The following is a 16,411-nucleotide window of genomic DNA, read 5'->3' on the forward strand; positions in this document are numbered from 1 at the left end:
TCTACAGCTGTTGGATGCAATATTCTATAAATGTCTGTTAGGTACATTTGTTCTAGAGTGCAGTTTAAATTTGATGTTTCTTTGTTGATTTTCTGTCTGGATGATCTGTCCACTATTGAAAGTGAAGAGTTGCAGTCCCATAATATTATTATAATGCAGTCTATCTCTCCCTTCAGATCAATAAATATTTGCACATGTATGTAGGTGATTCAATGTTGAGTGCATATATATTTACAATAGTTATATCGTCTTGCTAAACTGATTATTTTATCATTATATAATACTTTTTTTGTCTCTTTTTACAGTTGCAGTAGATCATAAGTGATGCAGGTTAAACATTGAGTTCTGCCAGGCACGGTGGCTCACGCCTGTAATCCCAGCACTTTGGGAGGCCGAGGAGGGTGGATCACGAGGTCAAGAGATCGAGACCATACTGGCCAACATGGTGAAACCCCGTCTCTACTAAAAATACAAAAAATAGCCAGACATGGTGGCACGTGCCTGTGGTCCCAGCTATTCGGGAGGCTGAGGTGGAAGAATTGCTTGAATCCAGGAGGCGGAAGTTGCAGTGAGCCGAGATTGCGCCACTGCACTCCAGCCTGGTGATAGAGCAAGACTCCGTCTGAAAAAAAAAAAAAAAAAATTGAGTTCTTTTTTCAGGGGCTAATTGTTTCCCGCTGGCATCAAGGCAGGTCCAACGGACCAGTCTGGAGTCAGGTACCATGGGGTGTGCCCAGTACTGGGGTCTAAGGCAAAGTTTCTCTCTTTTCCTCAAGAGGATATTATGTATCTCCACTCTGTGTTGCAAGAGGTTGTGGGAGGGTAATGTAGGTAATTTAACACTGTTATTGCTACCCTCTCCAATGTGTCTTTTTTATTATGCTATAACCAGGTACTGTGATCTTTCATCTGGTTCTCTTAGATTTTGTGAAAATATTTTCATGTGTGGACAGTTGTTAAAATTGTTGTTTCTGCTGGAAGATGATTGCTGCGGAGTCCTATCACACCATCTTGCTCCAGTTTCTCTGTCTTACCACAATCAATTTTACATTTCATCTCTTCCCCCAAAAAACCCACATCCATTGGCAATCACTCCCATTTTTCCCCAAGTCTTTCAGTTATAGGCAACCAATAATCTACTTTTTATCTTAATAATTACTCTAATCTGAACATGTAATGTGTGGTGTCTTGTGATGAATTCTTTTACTTAGTATCATGTTTTCAAAGGTTATTCATCTTTGTACCATGTATCAGTACTTCTTCCCTTTAAATTCTGGAACAATATTTTATTGTGTGAATATGCTATATTTTGTTTATTCATCAGTCAATGGATATTTAAGTTGCTTCCACTTTTTTGCTATTATAAAAATTCATGTACAATTTTTGTGAGGGACATATGTTTTCAATTCTCTTGAGTATATATCCAGAAGTGGAATTGTTGAGTAATTCTGTTTAGATAACTGAGGAACTGCCAAACAGTTTTCCAAAGAAGCATGTAAAGTTTCCAGATTACATTCATATTAGCAGCATATGAAGGTTCTGATTTTGCCACATCCCCAACAACACTCGTTATCTATTTGATAACAGCAATTATACTGGATATGATATATGGTGTGAAGTAGAGCTCCAAATTCACACTTTTTCATGTGGATATCCAGTTGTTTTAGCACCATTTGTTGAAAAGACTGTACCTTATTCCTTCCCCCATTAAATTCTTTCGACATTCATCATGCTACTCAGAATAAAAAAGAAAAAAATTCTTTTGACACTCTTGTCAAAAGTCAATTTACTGGAAATGTGAGGGTGTACTTCTACACCCTCAATTCTTTTCTATTGATCTATGTCTATCCTTATGTCAGTACTTCACTGTCTTAAATACTAAAACTTTATAGTAAGTTTTGATATCAAAAAGTGAGTCCCCCAACTTTGTTCTTTTTCAAGTCTATTTTGACTATTCTGGTACTTTTTATTTCCAAAATAGTTTTATGATCAGTTTGCCAGTTTCTGGGGGAAAAAAATTCACGTGGGATTTTTCCAAGCATTTTATCATTAATACATCTGTAAATTAATGCAATGCCTATAAAAGTATTGCAGTATTAACAATAGTGAGCCTTCTGATACATAAACATAGGCTCTCTTTCCATTTGTTTAGGTCTTCTTTAATTGCTTTTAACAATGTTTTTGTGGTTTTTAGTATAGAAGCCTTGAATGGCCTTGGTTAAAGTTATTCTCAACTCTTTGATTCTGTTTGGTCCTACTGTGAATTGCTTTCTTAATTTTAGTTTCAGATTGTTCATTGAAAGCATATAAAAATACAACTGATTTTTGTACGTTGATTTTTCTTATCCTGCAGATTTACATAACTTGTTTATTCGTTATAATAGATTTTAATAGTATCATTTAGGATGTTCTACATAAAAAATCATGGCATCTATAATAGAGCTTTTATTTTCCCTTTCTAAATAGGATGTCTTTTATTTCATTTTCTTGCCTAATTGCCCTAGCTAGAACCTGTATAAATCGTTGAGCAGAAGTGATGATAAAAGATATCATTTTTGGTCTTAATCCCTAAGATCAGTTCAGAATAAGCTCAGTCTTTACCCCATGAAGTATTGTTAGCTGTGAGGTATTTTATAGATACCTTTTGTCAAGTTGAAGCAGTTTCATTTTATTCCTAGTTGATTCAGTGTTTTTTGTTTGTTTGTTTTGCATGTTTGTGTGTGTGTGTGTGTGATCATGAAGGAGTATTGAGTTTTGTCAGATGCTTTCTCTGCAACTATTAAGATGGTCGCTATACTGGCGGGACTTGATGGTGTAATATCTCACAGAAGATTCTCTGCTCCCAGACATGGGTCCCTCAGCTTCTTGCCTTGGAAGCACAACAGCAGGCATCATGGGAAGGTGAAGAGCTCCCCTAAAGATGACCCCTCCAAGCCGGTCCAATTCATAGCCTTCCTGTAATACAAGGCTGGCATGACCCATATCGTGCAGGAAGTCGACAGGCCAGGATACAAGGTAAGGTGAAAAAGAAGGAAGTAGCAGAGAGTGTGACCATTGTGGAGAAACCACCCATGGTAATTGTAGGCATTGTGGGCTATGTGGAAACCCCTTGAGGCCTCCAGACCTTCAAGATCATCTTCAATGAGCACATCAGCGATGAGTGCAAGAGGGGTTTCTATAAGAACTGGCATGAATCTAAGAGGAAGGCCTTTACCAAGTACTGCAAGAAATGGCAGGATAAGAGTAGCAAGAAGCAGCTGGAGAAGGACTTCAGCAGCATGAAGAAGTACTGCCAAGTCATCAGTGTCATTGCCCACAGCCAGATGCACCTGCTTCCTCTGGGCCAGAAGAATGCCCACCTGATGGAGATCCAGGTGAATGGAGGAACCATGGCTCAGAAGCTGGACTGGGTCTGTGAGAGGCTGGAGGAGCAGGTACCTGTGAACCAAGTGTTTGAACAGGATGAGATGATTGATGTCATCGGAGTGAACAAAGGCAAAGGCTACAAAGAGTTCACCAGTCATTGGCACACCAAGAAGCTGCCCTGCAAGACCCACCAAGGTCTGCACAAGGTGGCCTGTATTGGGGAATGGCATCCTGCCCATATGGCCTTCTCTGTGGCATGTGCTGGGCAGAAAGGCTACCATCACTACACTGAGATCAACAAGAAGATCTATAAGATTGGCCAAAGCTACCTTATCAAGGATGGCAAACTAATCAAAAACAATGCCTCCACTGACTATGATCTGTCTGACAAGAGAAACAATTTTCTGGGTGGATTTGTCCACTATGGTAAAGTAACCAATGACTTTGTGATGCTGAAAGGCTGTGGGGTGGGAACCAAGAAGCGAGTACTTAACCTCCGCAAGTCCTTGCTGATGCAGACCAAACAGCGGGCTTTGGAGAAGATTGACCTTAAGTTCATTGATACCACCTCCAAGTTTGGCCATGGCCATTTCTAGACCATGGAAGAAAAGAAAGCATTCATGGGACCACCCAAGAAAGACCAAATTGCAAAGGAAGAAGGAGTTTAATGCCAGGAAAAAATTTTACAGTTGGTGGGGCCTCAATAAAAGTTATTTTCCATTGGACAATAACATACTGCCAAGATCATACTGGATGGGCAAAAACTGGAAGCATTCCCTTTGAAATCTGGCACTAGACAAGGATGACCTGGCTCACCACTCCTATTCAACATAGTATTGGAAGTTCTGGCCAGGGCATTCAGGCAAGAAAAAGAAATAAAGGGTATTCAGTCATGAAAAGAGGAAGTCAAACTGTCTCTATTTGCAGAAGGCATGATTGTATATTTAGAAGACCCCATCGTCTCAGCTCCAAATCTCCTGAAACTGACCAGCAACTTCAGCAAAGTCTCAGGATACAAAATCAATGTGCAAAAATCACAAGCATTCCTATACACCAATAACAGACAATGGAGAGCCAAATCAAGAGTGAACTCCCATTCACAATTGCTACAAAGAGAATAAAATACCTAGGAATACAACTAACAAGGTATGTGAAGGACCTCTTCAAGGAGAACCACAAACCACTGCTCAACGAAATAAGAGAGGACACAAACAGATGGAGAAACATTCCATGTTCATGGTTAGGAAGAATCAATATCATGAAAATGGCCATACTGCCCAAAGTAATTTATGGATTCAGTGCTAACCCCATCAAGCTACCAATGACTTTCTTCACAGAATTGGAAAAAAAAAACACCTTAAACTTCATATGGAACCAAAAAAGAGCCCACATAGCCAAGACAATCCTAAGCAAAAAAACAAAACAAAACAAAACAAAGAGGGAGGAATCATGCTACCTAACTTCAAACTATACTGCAAGGGTACAGTAATCAAAAAAGCATGGTGTTGCCAAAACAGAGATATAGACTAATGGAACAGAACAGAGGCCTCAGAAATAATGCCACACAACTACAACCATCTGATCTTTAACAAACCTGACAGAAATAAGCAATGGGGAAAGGATTCCCTATTTAATAAATGGTGTTGGGAAAACTGGCTAGTCATATGCAGAAAGCTGAAACTGGATTCCTTACACCTTATACAAAAATTAACTCTAGATGGATTAAAGATTTAAACATGAGGCCTAACACCATAAAAACTCTAGAAAAAAACCTAGGCAATACCATTCAGGACATAGGCATGGGCAAGGACTTCATGATTAAAACACCAAAAGCAATGACAACAAATCCCAAAATAGACAAATGGGATATAATTAAACTTAAGAGCTTTTGCACAGCAAAAGAATTTATAAATAGAGTGAACCAGCAACCAACTGAATGGGAAAAAATTTTTGCAATCTACCCATCTGACAAAGGGCTAATATCCAGAATCTATGGAGAACTTAAACAAATTTACAAGAAAAAAAAAATCAAAAAGTGGGCAAAGGATATGAAGAGACATTTTTCAAAAGAAGACATTTATGCAGCCAACAAACATATTTGAAAAAGCTCATCATCACTGGTCATTAGAGAAATGCAAATCAAAACCACATTGAGATACCATCTCATGCCAGTTAGAATGGCAATCATTAAAAAATCAGTAGACAACAGATACTGGAGAGGATGTGGAGAAATAGGAATGCTTGTACACTATTGGTGGGAGTGTAAATTAATTCAAACATTATGGAAGACAGTGTGGTGATTCCTTAAGGACCTAGAAATGGAAATACCATTTGACCCAGCAATCCCATTACTGGGTATGTACCCAAAAGATTATAAATCATTCTATTATAAAGATACATGGGGGTTGGGGTTGGGATTAAAAAAATAGAAAGAAAAAAATTTAATTAAAAAAAGATAGAAAAGAAGTTTTTTAATTAAAAAAAAAGACACATACCCACATATGTTTATTGCACCACTATTCACAATAGCAAAGACTTGGAACCAACCCAAATGCCCATCAATGATAGACTGGATAAAGAAAATGTGGCACATATACATCATGGAATATTGTGCAGCCATAAAAAAGAATGAGTTCATGTCCTTTGCAGGGATATGGATGAAACTGGAAACCATCATTCTCAGCAAACTGACACAAGAACAGAAAACCAATGTTCTCACTCATAAGTGGGTGTTGAACAATGAGAATACATGAACACAGGGAGGGGAACATCACATACCAGGGCCTGGGGGTGCGAGGCTAGGGGAGGAAGAGCAGGGTGTGGAGGGATTGGAGAGGGATAACATTAGGAGAAATACCTAATGTAGATGACGATGATGGATGCAGCAAACCACCACCATGGCTCATGTATACCTATGTAACAACCCTGCATGATCTACACATGTACCCCAGAACTTAAAGTATAATAAATAAAAGATAAAAATAAAAATGATGGTCAAAGGGCCAAGATGGCCATATAGGAACAGCTCCAGTCTGCAGCTCCCAGTGAGACCAACACAGAAGGTGGATGATTTCTGCATTTCTAAGTGAGGTACCCAGTTCATCTCATTGGGACTGGTTAGGCAGTGGGTCCAACTCACGGAGGGCAGGCAGAAACAGGATGGGACATCACTTTACCTGGGAAGTGCAAGGAGCCGGGGAACTCCCTCCCCCAACCTGAGGGAAGCCATCAGGATCTGTGCTACCTAGCTGGATTACTATGCTTTTCCCACAGTTTTTGCAATCTGCAATCAGGAGATTCCCTCATGGGCCTATACCATCAGGTCCCTGGTATTCAAGCAAAAAACTGGGCAGCTATTTGGATAGACACTGAGCTAGCTGCCAGAGTTTTTTGTTTTTTTTTTTTTTTTTGTTGTTGTTGTTGTTGTTGTTTTGTACACCAGTGGTGCCTGGAGCCCCAGTGACACAGAACTGGTGACTCCCCTGGAAATGAGGCTGAAGCCAGGGAGCCAAGTGGTCTTACTCAGTGGGTCCTACTCCCACAGAGCCCAGCACAATAAGAACCACTGGCTTGAAATTCTCACTGCCAGCACAACAGTCCAAAGTTGACCTGAGATGATCGAGCTTGGTGGGGGAAGACATGTCCATCATGACTGAGGCTTTAGTAGGTGGTTTTGCCCTGACAGTGCTAAAGAGTCTGGGAGGTCTGGGCTGGGTGCAGAAAGTGGCTGTGGCCAGACTGCTTCTCTAGATTCCTCCCCACTGGACAGGGCATCTTTGAAAGAAAGGTAACAGCCCCAGTCAGGGGCTTACAAACAAAACCTCTGTCTCCCTGGGACAGAGTACCTGTGAGAAGGGGTGGCTGTGGGTGCAGCTTCAGCAGATTTAATTGTTCCTGCCTGCTGACTCTGAAGAGAGCAGCTGATCCTGACAAGATTCTTCCAGCACAGTGCACCTACTCTGCTAAAGGACATATTGCCTCCTCAAGTGGGGCTCTGACCCCTGAGCCTTCTGATTGGGTGAAACTTCCCAATAGGGGTTGACAGACACCTCGTGCAGGAGACCTCTGGCTGGCATCAAGCCAGTACCCCTCTGGAACAAAGCTTCCAGAGGAAGGAGCAAGCAGCAATCTTTGCTGCTCTGTAGCCTCCACTGGTATTACCCAGGTGAACAGAGTCTGCAGTGGACCATCAGCAAACAGCTGCAGACCTGCAGAAGAGAGGACTGACTGTGAGAAGAGAAACTAACAAACAGAAAGCAACAACATCAACATAAAGGACACCCCCCGCCAATAAAAACCCCATCTAAAGGTCATCAGCCTTAAAGATCAAAGGTAGATACATCCACAAAAATGAAGAAAAACCAGCACAAAAATGATGAAAATTCCAAAAACCGGAATGGCTCTTCTCCAGATTATCATACTCCTCTCCATCAAGAGGACAAAGTGGATGGAGAATGAGATTGATGAATTGACAGAGGTAGGCTTCAGAAGATGAGTAATAACAAACTCCTCTGAGCTAAAGAAACATGTTCTAACTCAATGCAAGGCAGCTAAGAACCTTGATAAAAGGTTACAGGAACTGCTGACTACAATAACCACTTTAGAGAGGAACACAAATGACCTGATAGAGCTGAAAAACACAGCATGAGAACTTCATGAAGCATACACAAGAATCAATAGCTGAATTGATCAAGTGGAAGAAAAAATATCAGAGATTGAAGATCAACTTACTGAAATATGGTGTGAAGACAAGATTAAAGAAAAAGGAGCCAGGCGTGGTGGCTCACGCCTGTAATCCCAGCACTTTGGGAGGCCAAGGTGGGTGGATCACGAGGTCAGGAGTTCGAGACCAGCCTAACCAACATGGTGAAATCCTGTCTTAAAAAAAAAAAAAAAGAAAGAAAGAAAGAAAGAAAGAAAGAAAGAAAGAAAGAAAAAGGAATAATAAGAAACAAACAAAGCCTCCAAGAAATAGGGAACTATGTGAAAAGACCAAACCTACGATTGATTGGGATCCCTGAAAGTGACAGGGAGAATGAAACCAAGTTGGAACACACACTTCAGGATATTATCCAGGAGAACTTTGCCAACCTAGCAAGACAAGCCAGCATTCAAATTCAAAAAATACAGAGAACATCACTAAGATACTCCTCAAGAAGAGCAACCCCGACATATAATTGTCAGATTCTCCAATATTAAAATGAAGGAAAAAATGTTAAGAGCAGTCAGAAAGAAAGGTCAGGTTTACCTACAAAGGGAAGCCCATCAGACTAAAAGCGGATCTCTCTGCAGAAAACCTACAGGCTATAAGGGAGTGGGGGCCAATATTCAACATTCTCAAAGAGAAGAATTTTCAACCCAGAATTCCATATCCAGCCAAATTAAGCTTCGTAAATGAAGGAGAAATAAATTCCTTTACAGACAAGCAAATGCTGAGGGATTTTATCATCACCAGGTATGCCTTACCAAGAGCTCCTGAAGGAAGCACTAAATATGGAAAGGAAAAACCAGTACCAGCCACAGCAGAAACATACAGACACTATGAAGAAACCACATCAACTAATGTGCAAAATAACCAGCTAGCATCATGATGACAGCATCAAATTTACACATAACAATATTAACCTTAAATGTAAATGGCTAAATGCCCGAATTAAAAGACACAGACTGGCAAATTGCATAAAGAGTCAAGACCCATCAGTGTGCTGTATTCAGGAGACCCATATCACATGAAAAGACACACATAAGCTCAAAATAAATGGATGGAGGAAGATTTACCAAGCAGATGGATAGCAAAAAAAAGCATGGGTTGCAATCCTAGTCTCTGATACAACAGACTTCAAACCAAAAAAGATCAAGAAAGACAAAGAAGGGCATTATAATGGTAAAAGAATCAATGCAACAAGAAGAGTTAACTATCCTAAATATATATGCACACAATACAGGAGCACCCAGATTCATAAAGCAAGTTCTTATAGGCCTACAAATAGACTTAGACACTAACACAATAACAATGGGAGACTTTAACACCCCACTGTCATTATTAGACAGATAAACAAGACAAAATTAATAGGGATATTAAGGACTTGAACTCAGCTCTAGACCAAGTGGACCTAACAGACATCTACAGAACTCTCAACCCCAAATCAACAAAAAATACATTCTTCTCAGTGCCACATAGCATTTATTCTAAAACTGACCACATAATTAAATGTGTAACACTCCTCAGCACATGCAAAAGAACAGAAATCATAACAAACATTCTCTCAGACCACAGTGCAATCAAATTAGACTCAGGATTAAGAAACTTACTCAAAACCACACAACTATACAGAGATTGAACATCCTACTCCTGAGTGATTACTGGGTAAATAACAAAATTAACACAGAAATAAGGAAGTTCTTGGAAACCAATGAGAACAAAGAGACCACGTACCAGTATCTCTGGGACACAGCTAAAGCAGTGTTAAAAGGGAAATTTATAGCACTGAATGTCCACAATGGAAAGCTAGAAAGATCTAAAATTGACACCCTAACAGCACAATTAAAAGAACTAGAGAAGCAAGAGCAAACAAATTCAAAAACTAGCAGAAGACAAGAAATAACTATGATGAGATTAGAAATAACCAAGATTAGAGCAGAACTGAAGGAGATAGAGACAAAGAAACCTTCCAGTCAGGTGCAGTGGCTCACGCCTATAATCCCAGCACTTTGGGAGGCCAAGGCAGGTGGATCACGAGGTCAAGAGCTCGAGACCATCCTGGTCAACAAGGTGAAACCCCGTCTCTACTAAAAAATACAAAAATTAGCTAGGCATGGTGGTGCACGCCTGTAGTCCCAGCTACTCGGGAGGCTGAGGCAGGAGAATTGCTTGAACCCAGGAGGCAGAGGTTGCAGTGAGCCGAGATCGTGTCATTGCACTCCAGCCTGGGTAACAACAGTGAAACTCCGTCTCAAAAAAAAAAAAGAAGAAGAAGAAGAAGAAAAAAAGCCCTTCAAATAATCAATGAATCCAGGAGGTGGTTTTTTGAAAAGATTAACAAAATAGATGGACCACTAGCTAGACAAATAAGAAAGAAAAGAGAGAAGAATCAAATAAACACAATAATCAGGCAAGAGAAAGAAATAAAGGGTATTTAAACAGGAAGAGAGGAAGTCAAATTGTCTTTGCTGGCGGATGAGATGACTCCATACTTAGAAAAGCCCATTGTCTCAGCCCACAAACTCCTTAAGCTGATTAGCTACTTCAGCACTACAGTCTCAGGATATAAAATAAATGTGCAAAAATCACAAGCATTTCTATAAACCAACAACAGACAAGCAGAGAGCCAAATCATAAGTGAACTCCCATTCACAATTGCTACAAAGAGAATAAAATACCTAGGAATACAATTTACAAGGGATGTGAAGGACCTTTTCAAGGAGAACTATAAACCACTGCTCAAGGAAATAAGAGAGGACGCTAACAAATGGAAAAACATTCCATACTCGTGGATAGGAAGAATCAATATCGTGAAAATGACCATTCTGCCCAAAGCAATTTACAGGTTCAATGCTATCCCCATCAAGTTACCATTGACTTTCTTCACAGAAGTAGAAACAAGTGCTTTAAATTTCATATGGAACCAAAACAGAGCCCATAATGCGAAGACAATCCTAAGCAAAAAGAACAAAGCTGGAGGCATCATTCTAACTGACTTCAAACTATACTACAAATCTACAGTAACCAAAACAGCATGGTACGGGTACCAAAACAGATATATAGACCAATGTAACAGAACAGAGGCCTCAGAAATGACAGCACACAACTACAACCACCTGATCTTTGACAAACCTGTTAAAAACAAGCAATGGGGAAAGGACTCCTTATTCAGTAAGTAGTGCTGAGAAAACTGGCTAGCCAAATGCAGAAAACTGAATCTGGACCCCTTTCTTACATCTTATGCAAACATTAACTCAAGATGGATCAATACTTAAATGTAAAACTCAAAACCATAAAAACTCTAGAAGAAAACCTAGGCAATATCATTCAGAACATAGGCATGGGCAAAGACTTCATGACTAAAACACCAAAAGCAATTGCAACAAAAGCCTAAATTGACAAATGTGATCTAACCAAACTAAAGAGCTTCTGCACATCAAAAGAAACTCTCATCAGAGTGAACAGACAACCTACAGAAAGGGAGAAAATTTTTGCAAGCTACCCATCTGACAATGGACTAAAATGCAGAATCTACAAGGAACATAAACAAATTTATGAGAAAAAAACAACCCATCAAAAAGTGGGTGAAGGATATGAACAGACACTTCTCAAAAGAAGACATTTAGGTAGCTGACAAACATATGAAAAAAAGCTCATCATCACTGGCCATTAGAGAAATGCAAATCAAAACCACAATAAGATACCATCTCATACCAGTTAGAATGATGATTATTAAAAAGTCAGGAAACAACGGATGCTGGTGAGGCTGTGGAGAAACAGGAAGGCTTTTATGTTGTTGGTGGGAGTGTAAATTAGTTCAATCATTGCGGAAGACAGTGTGGCGATTCCTCAAGGACCTAGAAATAGAAATTCCATTTGACCCAGCAATCCCGTTACTGGGTATATACTCAAAGGACTATAAATTATTCTACTATAAAGACACATGCACACGTATGTTTATTGCAGCACTATTTACAATAGGAAAAACCTGGAACCAACCCAAATGCCCATCAATAATAGACTGAATAATGTAAATGTGGCACATATTCACTATGGAATACTATGCAGCCATTAAAAAGAGTGAGTTTATATCCTTTCCAGGGATATGGATGAAGCTGGAAGCTATCATTTGCAGCTAACATAGGAACAAAAAACCAAACACTGCATCTTCTCACTCATAAGTGGGAGTTAAACAGTGAGAACACATGGACATAGGGAGGGGAACATCACACACTGGGGCCTGTCAGGGGGTGGAGGGCAAGGGGAGAGAGAGCATTAGGACAAATACTTAATGCATACAGGTCTTAAAACCTAGATAATGGGTTGATAGGTGCAGCAAACCACCATGGCACCTGTATACCTATGTAACAATCCTGCATGTTCTGCACATGTATCCCAGAACTTAAAGTAAAATTAGGAAAAAAAAAAAATGGTCATGTGGGTTTTGTCTTGTATTCTATCAATATTGTGTATTACACTGTTTTCCACATGTTGTACTTACCTTGCATTCCTTAGATAAATCCCATTGATAATAGTTTATAATCCTTTCTATATGTTTGAATGTAGACTACTGGTATTTTGTCAGACTTTTGCATCTATATTTATAAGAGATACAATCTACAGGGTTTTTCTTTTTTTATATATTTTTTTTCTGCTTTCAATATCAGGGTAATACTGGCATTATAAAATGAGTTGGAAAATGTCCCCTCCTCTTTCATGTTCTTGAAGAATTTGTAAAGAATGGCCATTAATTCTTATTTATTTATTTGTTTGTTTATTTCAAGACAGAATCTCACTTTGTCACTCAGGCTGGAGTGCAGTGGTGTGATAATGGCTCACTGTAGCCTTGATCTCTTGGGCTCCAGGGCTCCTCCTACCTCAGCCTCCCTAGTAGCTGGGACTACAGGCATGCACCACCACACCTAGTTTATATATATATATATAGTGTGTGTGTGTTTGTGTGAAGATGAGGTTTAACTATGTTGCCCAGGCTGGTCTCGAACTCCTGGGATAAAGCAATATGCCCGTGTTGGCCTCTCAAAGTGCTGGGATTACAGGCGAGAGCCACTATGCCCAGCCTATTAATTCTCCATTAAATGTTTGCTATAATTCACCAGTGAAGCCATATACGTCTAAACTTTATTTGTTGAAAGTTTTTTTTAATTATTAGCTCAATTTTTTTATTATAAATTTATTTAGAATTTCTATGTTTTTCTTGAGTCCATTTTGATAGATTATGTATTTCCAGAAATTTGTCCATTTAATTTATCTAATTGGTTGGCATATAGTTCTTCTCAATATTATGTTATAACTCTTTCTCGTTTCTGTGAGTTTAGTAGTATCATCTCTTTTATTCCTGATTTCAGTAATTTGGGCCTTCTATCCTTTTTTTTCCTTGGTCAGCCTTTATTGTCTTCATCTCAAAGTAATTTTCTAATTTCTCTTTTGATTTCTTTTTGACTCATTATTTAGGAATGTGCTATTTAATTTTCATACATTTGTGAGTTTATTTGTTTTCTGTTGTTTTTAATTTCTTTCCATTATAGACAGAAAACATATTTTGGATTATTATTTTTTCTTTTTTTTGAGACAGAGTCTCGCACTGCCACCAGGTGGAGTGCAGTGGCGCGATCTCAGCTCACTGCAGCCTCCGCCTCCGGGGTTCTCGCAATTCTCCTGCCTCAGCTTTCCGACTAGCTGGGACTACAGGTGCGCATCACCACGCCCAGCTAAGTTTTGTATATTTAGTAGAGATGGGATTTCACCATGTTGGTCAGGATGGTCTCACTAAGTGCAGTGGCATGATCATAGCTCACTCTAGCATCAAACTTCTGAGCGTGAGTGATTCTTCAGCCTCAAAAGTAGCTAGAATTTAAGGCATGCACCACCACAAACAAGTTGTATTATTTCTTTTGCATTTATTTATTTATTTATTTATTTATTTATTTATTTATTTATTTATTTATTTATTTAAATACTATTGCTTCTGGTCGCGGTGGCTAACGTCTGTAATCCTAGCACTTTGGGAGGCCGAGGTGAGTGGACCACCTGAGGTCAAGAGTTCAAGACAAGGCCGGGCGCGGTGGCTCACACCTGTAGTCTCAGCACTTTGGGAGGCCGAGGTGGACAGATCACCTGAGGTCAGGAGTTCAAGACCAGTCTGGCCGAGATGGTGAAACCCCGTCTTTAAAAAATAAATAAATAAGAGTTCAAGACCAGCCTGGCCATCATGGTGAAACCCCATCTTAAAAAAAAAAAAAAAAAAAGTAAATACTGTTTTGTTTTACTAGAGATGAAATCTTGCTATGTTGTCCATTGCCCAGGCTGGTCTTGACCTCCTGGACTCAAGTGATTCTCCCACTTCAGCCTCCTTGACTTAATAATTTTTTGTATTACTTTTATTGTTTAAAAATTATTAAGGTTTGTATTATGGCCCAGCATATGGTATATCCTGGAGAATGTTCCATATGCACTTGAGAAGAATGTATACTCTGTTCTCATTGGGTGGAGTGTCTCTTGATGTCTATTAGGTTTAGTTGGCTTACAGTATGTTCAGGTATTCTATTTCCTTGTTGATGTTTTGCCTAATTGTTCCATTTATTATTGAAAATAAAGTATTAAAGCCCTCAAATATTACTGCTCATTTGTCTGTTTATATCTTCCTTTCCGACATTTTTGGTTTATGTATTTTGGTACTGTGCTGTTAGGTACATGTACGTTTATAATCATTATATTGTCCTGGTGTATTGATCCTTCTATCATAATAAAATGTCCTTCTTTATTTTTAATAACTTATTTTAAATTTTATTTTTCCTGATACCAGTATAGCCACTCCAGCTTTTGTCTGCTTGTTGTTTGCATGGTATTCGTTTTTCCATCATTTTAATTTTAACCTATTTGTATCTTTGAATGAAGTGTTTCTTTAGGGTCAGGCATGGTGGCTTACACCTGTAATCCTGGCAATTTGGGAGGCCAAGATGGGAGGATCCCTTGAGACCAGGAGTTTGAGACTTGCCTGGTCAACATAGCAAGACCCCATCTCTATTAAAAAATAAAGTGTCTTTTCTGTAGGTTGCATATAGTTGAATTATATTTTTCTTAACTCAGACTGACAATCTACTTTTGATTGGATTGTGTAATTAATTCATTTTTTTTTCTAGAAACAGAGTTTCACTCTGTTGCCTAGGTTGGAATGGACTGTGGCACACTATGATAGTGCATTGTAACCTCAAATTCCTGGGCTCAAGCTATTCTCCCAGTGTAGCCTCCCTAAGTGTTGGGATTACAGACATGAACCACCACACCCAGCATAATTCATTGATGCTGAATGATATTATTAATATATTTGAATTTATATCTGCCATGTCACTTTTTGTTTTCTATATGTGTGATGCTTTTTGTTTCTCTGTTCCTTTTTACCACCTTCTTTTGCATTAAGTGAATCTTTTCTAATGCAGCATTTTAATTTCTTTAATGATTTTTTTTTCTTTTTTTTTTTTGAGACGGAGTTTCGCTCTTGTTACCCAGGCTGGAGTGCAATGGCGTGATCTCGGCTCACCGCAATCTCCGCCTCCTGGGTTCAAGCAATTCTCCTGCCTCAGCCTCCTGAGTAGCTGGGGCTACAGGCGTGCGCCACCACGCCCAGCTAATTTTTTTGTATTTTTTTTTTAGTAGAGACGGGGTTTCACCATGTTGACCAGTATGGTCTCGATCTCTTGACCTCGTGATCCGCCCGCCTCGGCCTCCCAAAGTGCTGGGATTACAGGCTTGAGCCACCGCGCCCGGCCTTTCCTTTAATGATTTTTTACAATATATTTTTTAGTTATCTCCTTAGCTATTGCTCTAGGACTTACCATATACATCAGAATCAACTTCCAATTTGTAATAATGTAATTCTGGTGGGAGACAAAAATGTTATTTCTGTATCGCTTTACTCCACTTCCTTTTTGCTTTGTTATTATTATACAGGTTACATCTATACATGTTACAAACCAAACAATATATTGTTATACTCATTTATATGTGTGTGTGTGTGTACTTTTTTTTTTTTTTTTTTGGAAATGGAGTTTCGCTCTTGTTACCCAGGCTAGAGTGCAATGGTGCGATCTCGGCTCACCGCAACCTCCGCCTCCTGGGTTCAGGCGATTCTCCTGCCTCAGCCTCCTGAGTAGCTGGGATTACAGGCATGCGCCACCATGCCCAGCTAATTTTTTGTATTTTTAGTAGAGACGGGGTTTCACCATGTTGACCAGGATGGTCTCGATCTCTATGTGTGCGTACTTTTTAAAGAAGCTAAGAAAATCTAGTATATGTCTACAGTGTTTGTTATATTATTCATCTTTT

General features: G+C 39.3%; 1 protein-coding gene across 1 annotated transcript; it reads left to right on the forward strand.

The window, feature by feature from the left end:
• The first annotated feature begins 3,278 nt into the window (after positions 1-3,278).
• LOC105719573 (large ribosomal subunit protein uL3-like) lies at positions 3,279-3,962 on the forward strand. Its single transcript, XM_021676193.2, has one exon. It carries the CDS (start codon positions 3,279-3,281, stop codon positions 3,960-3,962), a length of 684 nt encoding a protein of 227 aa, XP_021531868.2.
• Positions 3,963-16,411: the final 12,449 nt, after the last annotated feature.

Source organism: Aotus nancymaae, unplaced genomic scaffold (genome assembly GCF_030222135.1).
Source record: "Aotus nancymaae isolate 86718 unplaced genomic scaffold, 86718_ANA_hifiasm-v0.15.2.pri h1tg000004l, whole genome shotgun sequence".
Taxonomy (NCBI): domain Eukaryota; kingdom Metazoa; phylum Chordata; class Mammalia; order Primates; family Aotidae; genus Aotus; species Aotus nancymaae.

Bases quoted from the DNA above. Each gene is read 5' to 3' on its own strand.
- LOC105719573 (XM_021676193.2), top strand. From the start codon at position 3,279: ATGAAGAAGTACTGCCAAGTCATCAGTGTCATTGCCCACAGCCAGATG.